The 11,522-nt window shown below is 36.0% G+C and overlaps 1 protein-coding gene across 1 annotated transcript; it reads right to left on the bottom strand.

The window, feature by feature from the left end:
- Positions 1 to 3,723: 3,723 nt before the first annotated feature.
- Positions 3,724 to 10,799, bottom strand: ccdc47 (coiled-coil domain containing 47). Its single transcript, XM_058771984.1, has 13 exons — positions 10,664 to 10,799; positions 7,945 to 8,237; positions 7,773 to 7,865; positions 7,521 to 7,695; positions 7,304 to 7,425; positions 7,152 to 7,217; positions 6,944 to 7,045; positions 5,895 to 6,005; positions 5,383 to 5,468; positions 5,202 to 5,260; positions 4,993 to 5,102; positions 4,744 to 4,911; positions 3,724 to 4,646 (listed from the first exon to the last, which is right to left on the bottom strand). The coding sequence occupies exons 2-13, from the start codon at positions 8,227 to 8,229 to the stop codon at positions 4,566 to 4,568; spliced, it is 1,458 nt and encodes a 485-aa protein (XP_058627967.1). The 5' UTR covers positions 8,230 to 8,237; positions 10,664 to 10,799; the 3' UTR covers positions 3,724 to 4,565.
- Positions 10,800 to 11,522: the final 723 nt, after the last annotated feature.

The following is an 11,522-nucleotide window of genomic DNA, read 5'->3' as shown; positions in this document are numbered from 1 at the left end:
ATTTGCCTCATACACACTAATCTGCGCACATGCTTGTGTCATCTTTATCAGTCTGTGAAGAGTCATTCCATTCATTTGAAGTGTATCTAATATTATGAACTTCATTGGAATCCTCAAAACTGCTCTATGCTTTGATTTGATCATAGATTTGGTAACCAAATGTATATATGCTGATCTCAATGCAAAGGAAACCTATCACATGTTTGCAGGTTTGATGATATCTTGCTGATGCTGTACGTGCCATTTTGACAAAGTAAGGCCATATTGTGGTCATTTGACACCAGCCATTTGCACATAAGACTGACATGTCCATATCAGTAACACTAAATGTTGCAGTCTCTTGTAACCACAGTATTTGTTTGAGAATGGAAGAGCACATCTACTAGGCTTTTAAAAAGCCACATTTATGGACAGTTCTGGTTGTTCAATAGGTATCAGACAATAAACAAACGACGTCATTTATTTTCATACATATATATATGGTTATTTGATGCTTATTTTGTGTATGATAAATGGGTTTTCAACAATGCGTATGTCAGAATAGCCAATCCTGCAAGTGATATGCATCATTTGTTCCTGTTAAGTCACATTTCCAAATGATCTAAACATAACTCAGCAATAAACTGGATTTTCCCTCTCATTTGCTATGTCATGGTAGTTTTCCTACTATTTGCATCTGCAATGTCAGAGTATGAAATTTTCATGTTGAACTCAGTAACACAGTGTGAGGGTCAACTAAAAGGATACAAGAACAGAACAGAAGAAAGCCTTCCAATGCCATACGTTGTTCTTTTACATCTCCATGCCAAGGACCTTGTTCTTGACCAGACCTCAGGTCAGTAAAACCAAAAGATGTGAATTCTGGCCGTTCGCTTCTTAACTAAAATGTGAGTAAACTGGATGTATGCAGGTGGATTTCCTTGTCTGGGAATTGTAGTAAAGCCACACTTACCCCAGATTTGCCAAGTTTAGATTAGTAACCATTATATTTGTAGTAAAAACCATGGTAGTGAAATGATCAAATTACCAATATACCAAAAAACACCAGCATATGTTGTGTTTGAGTTGCTAGTGAGATGCTGGTGTCCCAACCAGACATTGGTTCAACCAGCAAGGCTGGTTTCATGCTGTTTTTCAGCAGGTTTGTATGAGCCGCAAACATGACACACAAAATTAAGAAATCATTACCTTGTTAACTTGTAGGTAAATCAAAATCAAGGTGTGTTTGTTTGTTCCTTCATTATAGTTAAAGAGATCACCCAAAAATTCAGTCACCCTCAAATTGTTTCAAACTTTTGTGACTTCGGTTAATCTTCAAAACACAAATGAATATATTTTAATGAAACCTGAGGTTTCCGCCCCTCTATTGGCCATTAAAGCTTCGTAAAACAAATCCCTATGGGCTTCTGTGTTTACCATGTGTGATGTGCTCTATGTATGCATGTTTATATGAGAATAAATTAAATTAAATCTGTTCATAATATTAAGTGATCATATCTCTTCAGAAGACTTGGATTAAACTGTGCAATTCAAATGGATTCAGTTCACAAACCCTTTAAATCTTCAAAGTTTTGGTTACCTGGACTTTCATCGGAGGTATGGAAACCTCTCAGGTTTCATTTCTGTTTCAAAGATTAACCAAAGTTGTATGGGTTTGGAATGATACAAGGGTGAGTAAATGATGACAACATTTTCATTTTTTAGGTGAACTATACCTGTCGTGGCCCTGTCTCTAAAACGAAGGAACAAATTAGTACAACATGGCCACGACTGAACTAAAACAAAAGTGTCGTGTGCTGGGCTTATAGATTTGTCACTTTACATTAAATGGTTTTGTCTGAAACAGACGTATGTTCTGAGGCAAAAAAAAAAAAAAGTGGGAAATAAGCTGGTTTTGCAAATGGTCATTTGACCTTCTTAATGCAAATATATCACAGATAATGGATGACAGACCCATCAGTCACAGCCACATGTCGGTACTATAAAACTCTGCCCCCTGAGGAACACCAGACGTTCCTGCTCCTGTGTGGATGTAGAATGAAGATGACAAACACCTCACCTTCCGAGAGCATAGATGGGAATTTCTCCAACATCTCATCCCACAATCAGCTCTGCATGGGATCATACAGCCCGATCCTTGATATCCTAATACTTGTTGTAAATCTTCCAATAGCCCTCTATGTGGTTATGGATCTATTTCTGAGACAATATGGGACACCTTCAAGCCCAGGAAACTCATCTCCCTCTTCCCAGAGCGAACTCGTCTTTCTTCATCTAGCCTGCTCTCATTCCTTATATTACATCCGAGTTCTGCTAAGCATCGTCCAGAACCTGGCTGGAGTGACCGCTATCAGACAGGAATACATTACAGCCTTCCACAGCTGCAGTTTGATTGGAGGATCTCTTTTCTTCACTGGCATGACTATAGACTTGTATGTTGCTGTGGCTCATCCTGTAGCGTATGTGAACCACAAAGCTTCCACAAAACAAATACAGGCACATATATTCTGTACATTGGTTTGGATGTACACTGTCGCCATGGGAATAGTCATGGTTGTTTTGAATATCACTATGTACCATCCATTGACTATGGCTTCTTTTTGTGTGTCAGTGCCTGTGAGTTCCATCTTTTGTGTGGGTGTGCTGTTTATTTTACACCCTGCTGGATTGGGAAAGGGCAGTCAGACATCAAGACCTGATAAAACCAAACAGACCGCTATTCGGTTCATTTGGAATAGCTTGATTATATTAGCAATATACTTTCTGCCTCACATCTGTGTATTAATCTACTTTTCAGTAAGTAAGGCTGACTGGCTACATCTGCCATGTCGGGTTCTACCTCTACTGCTAGCAGTCCAGATTTCTGAGTTTGTGACACCCCTGATCTTCTTTCACAACACAGGAAAACTGCATGCATTAGCTAAACGTTGTTTAACTGTATGTCGTAATACTGGTAGCTGAAGTAGAATTGCAGAAATTGTAACCCCTCCATGCACTGTAATAGACTGAAGAAAATGTGTAGATTTGCATGAGATTTAGCTTGATACGTGATATAAAAATATGAATACTGGCTGTGCTTGAACAGAGGAGCGTTTCAACGTCAACACTGTGAACTTACACTTCTCATATTTGTTACATTATTTGTTGTCATGCATATATTGCACAATCTGTGAAAAATGTTTGCTAAAAAACTTCTTAAATATCAGAGGAACCACATTTTTCATTGACTCTACATGTGGAAAAGAAATAAAACTGTGATGTCTTGTAAACACATAGAACTTGATTTATTTTACACATTAAAAGATATCTAAATTACACTACTCCAGTCTTCAGTGTCAAATGCTCCTGCAGGAATCATAATATGCTGATTTGTAGTAACATTTATTATCAATGTTGAAAACAGTTGCTAAATACTTTTGTGGAAACTGTGATGCCTTTTTTGGGATTCTTTGATGAGTAGAAAGATTAAAAGAAAAGCTTATAAATCTTGACATTATGTCCTTTATGGTTACTTTATCAATTTAATGCTTCCTTGTTTCTTTAAAAATATTATTGTTGAATATTATTGGTAAACATTTGAACAGTAGTATATGTATCTGGATAACTCAAGCACGTGTCTACTTTATTAATTATTGAAATAATTGAAATAAATCACTTTTGAAATACATTTTAGAAAAGATTTAATAACCAGCTGAAATCAAAGATCATGACAATGAGAAGAAAGAGGTTTTCAGTGAATGTTTTATTTAGTTAAGCATCTCATCAACAAATGTTACAGAAAAAAATGGTTACAGTCAATGTTCACTCATAAACATGATACAAGCTCATGGATGCTCTGATCGACTATTAACTTAATGATAAATTAAAATTTCACCTCTGTTAAATACGTATAAAGGAGCTTGTGCTGCCTTGACAGTGACAATTCACAGTGGGCCTTTGCTCATAAAAAAAGAAAGATGGAGAGAATGACAATGTGCCTATTACTCATCTATAAAACGCTTGCAATCATGAACTCTTAGAAATAGGGTTAAGGAAGCACTGTAGTACAAAAAAGGTAGCTGTCTTACCCACCCAGTTCCTTTTAAAAACGCTCCCGGATTTCACTTTTAAAAGAAGCATAGCTGAAACTTTAAGGAGATGAAGTTAAATCTCTAGGAGTAGAAATGAAAGCATAGGTCCTCTACACATAGCTTTGGAGGGTCCATACTGAACTCCAGGAGACAACTGAATTGGAAAAGGTTGGCTAAAGTGGCAAGTTGGTCTGAAGAGGCCCAAAAGGTCCAGATTATTACAGAAAAGCCCACAAAAAGCAATAGTCTTGCAATTAAAAAACCGCCATGCAATTAGGCAGACAACTCATGCTTGAAATGATTGGATCTCCAATCCAGTTGTCTTTTAAAGATCAGATTTACTCCTTAACCAGCTGCTTTCTCCTGATTGGACAGAGCGTTTCTATGAGTGCAATAGCAGCCAAATGAATGGCATGCACATTCATGTAGAAGAGTGTACATTAGCAGGTGTGGAAGTAGTAGATTCTTTCTCTAATGACTATGAACGTGTGTATCTCACATGGCTTTCACTTTGATCTGCTTCATTTTCATCTGCTTCTTCTCTATCTTCTTCTGCTCACGACGTTGGGCGGCTTCCTGAATGAAAGAGCGAGGAGAAAATTATGTATCGATGCAGATAATGGCACAATAAGAGAAAAGATCCGATTTTTCAGTACACAGTACAAACACACACCTCTAAGCGGCGCTGTCTCTCAGGATCCTCCTCGTTCATGATCCTCTCCTTCTCCGCTCTCTTCTTCTCTTCGCGGCGCGTCTGAGCGGCCTCTTGTCGCTGAGCATGAGTCTGCTTCAGGAAGTTCTCCTCCACGCGAGCACGGTTTCTGTCTGCTTTCTGCTTCCCCTGAACAGTCATATGAAGCAACAGTTAACCTTCGGTTGCTAAATCAGCATGTTGTTGTTCACATTGTGCGTGTGCACTCACCTCTCTGTTGAGGCGAAGCTTCTTGACCTTGTCGACGCTGTAGATCACCATGTTCATCAGAGGCAGCAGACTGTCCATATCTTTGGGAGATGTGTTACCCATCCCAGGCACTGTAAAGTACAGCATATTAATACAGTGACAAACGAGGAATGTTTCAGTGTCATGCAGGTACAGAGAATTGCCATTTGTGGATTATGAATTTCTCTCACCGTTAAATGTAAACAGCAGTGTTTTCTTGGTCTCGGGCAGCTTTAAGGGCTGACCTTCCCTAAAAATAGTTTAGAAACCATTAACATTTATTAACCAGTAAAAGCACCTCCAACATAGTGGAAGAATAAGAACTACTAGGAGAAAAAGGGAAAAAAAATAAAATGAATGAATAAAACTTACTCTTGCATAACTTTTGGACCAGAGAATTGGTCCGAAAAATGGATGGACTCAATCTTGTCAGCATGAGTAGTGAGGTAATGTACCATCTGAAAACAGAAAAATAAAAACAGTGCTATTTTAGTATAATTTATATACCATTATAATATCTGTTAATATTTTGAATTAGCTTTTATTTTTATATTTTCAGTTTTTCAATTTAATTGTAGATTACGTTTTAGTAACGTGTTATTTTTATTAGTATTTTTTTAATTAGTTTCTATTTTCTATTTTAGTAATTTTAGAACTTCAGCTCAAACTTTTATTTTAGTTAGTTGATAAATCAACATTTTTAATTTTCATTTAGGTTTTTAAATTTTTTTTTTTTAAGTTTTAGTTTTACTTAAATTAAAAAAAACAAACAAAAAAACATTTTTAATAGTTTCAGTTCCAATATTAGTTGCATCATAGAGTCCCCCCCAAGTCTGAGGACAAACTCAATAATTATCTGGGAGACTGTGATGTTCCGCTTTTACCTTGTTGTCCATCACTCCATCCGTGACCTCTCCCATCTCTGATAAAATGGTCAGAGATTCAGGCATGCCATACTTTGCCCCTGATTTGGGCTTATCACCACAGAACTCACTCTGTGAAGAGAACAAGAAACAATAGATTTAGCACAGACCAGTTCCTGATGACATTAAAACTACAAAAAACAAAACCTGAGATATCTTTCTATTGTCTCACAGACTGCACACAAAAACAAACATACAGCAAGAGTAGTGCAGTTTAATTTGCAAACAAATTGTGTGTGTAATGAACTGCACAAAAACACCAAATTTCAATCAGTCTGACAAACCCTTCACTAAATTAACTCACTGAACCCTTCAGAGCGGTTAGTGAATCAACATCACTGACTCACTCACTAACCACTAGCCATTACTTTCAGTCAAGCCTGATTTAAAAAAAGAATTGATGTGTGGATTTATTGTTTGCCAATAGTATTATTCACTGATTGTTCATATGACAATGTGTAATTAAAGACAAATGTTTGCTAATTTATTATTATTTTTTTAAATAAACTATTTTAATTCAACAAAAATAAAATAATCGTATTCAAAAGTTTGAGATAAATACTTTTTTTTGGTTTTTAAAAAGAAGTGTCTTTAGCTCACAAAGGGTAAATTATTTGACCAAAAATGCAGGAAAAGCAGTAATATTGAGAAATATCTTAAAATTACTGTTTTCAACTTGAATAATTTAAAATGTGATTTATTTTTATGATGGCAAAGCTGAATTTTCAGCAGAAATTATTCTAATATGCTGATTTGCTGCTCAAGATACATTTCTTGCTATTATCAGTTTTAAAAAGCAGTTCGAAAACTTTTTTGTAATTTTTGTGATCTTTTTCACGATTCTTTTAAATAAGCATTTATTTAAAATAGAAATCACTGCAACATTGTAAAATCCATTTTTACAGAGTAAACGTATTCACTAAAACAAATCTTACTGACCCCTAACATATGAACAGCAGTGTAAATAATATTCTACTTTATATAAAACATGTAAATCATTAATGACTAACCAGGTCCTGCATCTCTTTCTGCAGGCGTGCCATGGCCTTCCGACTCCCCACGGCAAACACAAACGTGTCCATGTCCTCATCATTCAGAGTCACTTTAACTTGCTGTGGATAAGGAAGAGTAAGACTAAGAGGAACATCCATTTGAGACACTACTTGTAACCAGTCTATGCTAATACATCAGAGATTGTGTGTGTGTGTGTGTGCCTACCACTTGATCACAGGCTGGTCTCATCATCCTGGCCAACACATTCAGCAGGTCCTGTCTTTTCAAAAACTGCAATTGAACAAAAATGACACAATTGGCAATGCACAGATATCCATCAAATACCTTTCTTTCTCTTATTCACATGAACACGCTACCTTAAGCTGAATCAACATGCCCTCACAGCAGACACGTCCTGAGCACCACAGGTTGTAGATGTGCTCATTCTCCTGGTTCAGTTTCCCCGTACTGGTGGCCTCCTTACTGGTACCATCATCCCCTAAAATTAAAGACACGTTTAAGAGTCAGCCAAAAACAAGAGCAGAGAAAACAGCATAAGAGAAAGAAACAAAGTGGAGAGAGAGGCACACTTACCCACGAGGGCAAAGTTGCTCTCGAGAAGTTCTCTGTGGGAATTAAACCAGGCCTGGGCAAGCCTGCTGTTCTTGTTTTTTCCAATTATGTAGTTCATAATATAGGCAAGAAGACCTGTGACCATCAGGATCTCCATGTAATAACTCTCCCAGCTGTTCTGAAGGTGTGCTGGGACCTGTTACGTACATACAAACAGTCATCTAAGGAAGCCAATTAAGTGTCTGTAAAGTGCATTTTTCATTGAATTTGTACCTCTCTGTATATAAGAGTGTCTTTGAATGAAGGGTTGGTCTTCTCATAGCCCTCAAACTCCTCATTGTCAAACTTGCTGTACATGTCTTGATCCTGCAACATTGATCAGATCAAATTAAGATTAACTATGACTTGCAGAAAACCAGAAATAGGAGTGCCTTCACATTTTCACCTGTGCATCAGCATCTTCAAACTCATCCTGGCCATCCTCGTTCTCTACTGTGGCCTCGTCTTCATCATCCTCTATAGGTGTGGATGAGGGGGCTGCTCGTGGGGGCGGCTCTTTCTCCACATCGACTGCTGGGTCCTCGCTGACATCCTCAAACTCAGCAAAGTCATTGTCATCAAACTCTGCGATGTCCTCACCGTCATCAAAGTCATCATTGTAGCGCCCCCTAGTGTCCGGCAGGGCCAGCAGCAGCAGCAGGGCTGGGAGGAGGAAGACCAGGTGCCTCATGGCTCGACCTGGACAAATAGACAATGACAAATTAACTGAACTTGTTTTTAAATAGACAACAAAGAGTTCGATTAATTATACCACGGTTCAAAAGTTTAGGGTTGGTAAGATTTTAAGTTTTTGAAAGAAGCCTCATTCTCCCCAAGACTGCATTTATTTTAATTCAAAATACAGTAAAAAATAATTTAAATAAATAAAAAAATTATAATAATAAATTAATAAAAATAAATAAGTAATAATAATATATATATATATATATATATATATATATATATATATATAGTGAAATATTATTAAATAGTATTATTAAACTATTAAACTCTTTTCCATTTTAATATGTTTTAAAATGTAATTTATTCCTGTGATGACAAAGCTGGATTTTCATCATCATTACTCCAGTCTTCAGTGTCACATGATCCTTAAGATCATCCTAATATGATGATTTGAGAAACAAGAAACTTTTCTTATTATTATCATCAATGTTGAAAACAGTTGTGCAGCTAAATATTTTTTGTGGAAACTGTAATACATTTTTTGCAGGATACTTTGATGAACAAAGTTCATAAGAAAAGCATTTATTTGAAGTAGAAATTATTTTAACATTACAAAAGTCCTTTTTTTCTCATACTGATCTCAAATATTTGAATAGTGTAAATCCAGTCATATTTGTTGGCATACAGGCTAACGTAAATGTTGATGGCGTAAACAAACAACACAGAGTAAATATTTGACAATAGCATGACTAATGATTGATTACATAGGTGATAAGCAGCCCTATGCATTATTTGGTGTATAATCAAAAACATTCCACCTCAAGTGATGTCTATAGTACGTTATGTTATGATCAGCTGTAGTACAGACAAACAAGTACTCTCATATAATACCAAGAAAACTAATGTTTAGACTGCAAATGTGAGAAGTAAAAACACTCTTCCTGTCATATCTATTTAGGTTCAATTTAAAACAAAACATTACCTTAAGGAAGTTATTGTGGTTATTTTTAACTTCTATCAGTACTGCATGTGTGGCATGATTACCAATGGTTAAGGTTTATCCATCAGTGTATAAAAGCATGATAAAAAGTGCAGTAAACACACTTATAACAGCTAACCTTTGCAATGGTTCAGTTTCAATAGTGGAATAGCAACAGGAGAAAGATAAAAGGAGGCGGCGGTCGGTCAGTCAGTCTTTTCAGAGTCTTATGAGAGCTAAGCCCTTCAGATGTTCACTGAAATGAGTGTCTTCTAATTGGCTGAACTTCTTTAAATGGCACGATCTGGTTGGCCATACACTAAGCTGATTTGTTTTGTTTTTTTTTTTCCTATGGACTTTGTGGACAATTTAAGTATGAGATAATTCACTTAATATAGCTAAAATATTTTATTACACACAATATATTCGGTTCCACTTTTCATGCTCATCAGTTGAACGAAAAAAAAAATCCAAAAGACAAATATGCGCGTGAAATCAGTGCTAATTAATGGGATAAATCAGAAATGTTTTTCATTAATGAGTATTTGCCATTTTTAAGAGCATATAAAACATTTGATCCATATATATTAAATATATCAACTGAACTAGTTAGTCAATTACAGGCCTATCTATAAAATAAAGTCATATCTGAGGGAACATTCCTACATTTAGGACTAAAATACAAAATACTAGTAATAAAGGAAAGGAATAAGACATTACAAATTAAAAAAAAAAAAAGTGAGAAATTTATTCTAAGGGCTTTTGGGGCCCCACAACTTGAATTACAGGGCTTTCCCCCTGTTCATTTCTGGTCCTCCTTCACATACAATATAATATATAGTACAATAAGATACAGTACAATATTAAGAACCTAATCCAATGTGCGCAAATCCTGACAGGACAGAGAGTGAAGCAGATGGCTCATACTTACACACTAGTTACATGCATAGACTGTAAAAAAGCATGTAATGTCAGATAACAGTAATAACCGGGTGTCAAGTTATACTCCACCTGTTACAAGGCTGGTAATAGAATAACCACTCGAAACAGCAAACCATGAAGTCAGAGAGGACGTGACTGTTGTTAAATTGTAACCCAGTTTAACCTGTAAATTAATCTCAGAAAGGCTCGTCATGCCAGCGCCAATCCCTCGCTGAGCTAAAAACTTTATTGTTCCACTAACGTACTATAAAACATACCACACGGATTTTCCGTGTTAGGCAAATCAAACAAATCTGAAGTTTGACTATGAAAAGCTATCCAGTCCAGTCTACCCCATCCCCCATGAGTTCTTTTTCACTCATACTGATGCTAGCTTGCTAGCTCGCTAACTACGGCCGCTACACGATCCGCCTTAGAAACCGCACGCGACATGTCTGCGCTATTGTCACTGAGTCGATCATTTCACCTCACAGGGTTAATACGAAAAGTTAACGATAACGCCAAAATCACGCAGACGTACCTGTAAATATCGGCGTTTCCCTTCAGTGTGTGACAGCAGCCGTACCTCTCACAGGAGAGGCGAGGGTCATCTGACCTATACTACCCACAATGCTGTGCGAACCTTGACAACAAGGATAAGAAAAGATCGGGGCGTTTATGGTGCGCTGATAAATTATTAACCCTTTATTATTAAACCGCGGTTGAAGTAGCCTACTGTTATTACTTAAGCATGCATGGGAGGCATATTTAGATACTATAGTTAGCTAATTGTATAAAGAATACAATAAATATATATTTTATATGTGAATAATACAATTAAAATTATATATGCATACAATTATTTATCTGTAATATAATTATTGATACAATTAATTTATTATATTTAAATTATATCTGTTATAAAATCTGTTATAATATTATGTTTTTAATACATTCACATATGAGATATTTTGACGGTTAAGTTAGACAGACGGTAATCCCAAGAAACTATATTCATTATTACTGAAGAAAAAAAAAAACCTGTATAAACGCTGATACTCTCTGAAGCCAATGTAAATACTATTACATTTCTAACGGCTCGGCACATGAGTTTGAATTTATTTATTTATTTATTGTATCTCGGACATCCATATTTGTTATTAACCCTTGTTTTATTTTTTCTTAAAATTAGTTCTGAAATCTGTTATTTATCTTAGGTCTTCAGGATTTTTTTTTTTTTTACTAATATTTATCTATATCTTGAGTCACAGTTGATATCTATTGTACAGTTTGTTGCTTTTCAAGGCTAAATGGAATTGCTGAAAAATTATGAAACTCTGCCCAACACGATGGGAAGGTATAACGATCAAGTAGCAACATAAATCTATAAATAACCTCAG

This window comes from Onychostoma macrolepis, chromosome 03 (genome assembly GCF_012432095.1).
Source record: "Onychostoma macrolepis isolate SWU-2019 chromosome 03, ASM1243209v1, whole genome shotgun sequence".
Lineage (NCBI taxonomy): Eukaryota > Metazoa > Chordata > Actinopteri > Cypriniformes > Cyprinidae > Onychostoma > Onychostoma macrolepis.
This window is presented reverse-complemented; position numbering and strand designations above follow the sequence as displayed.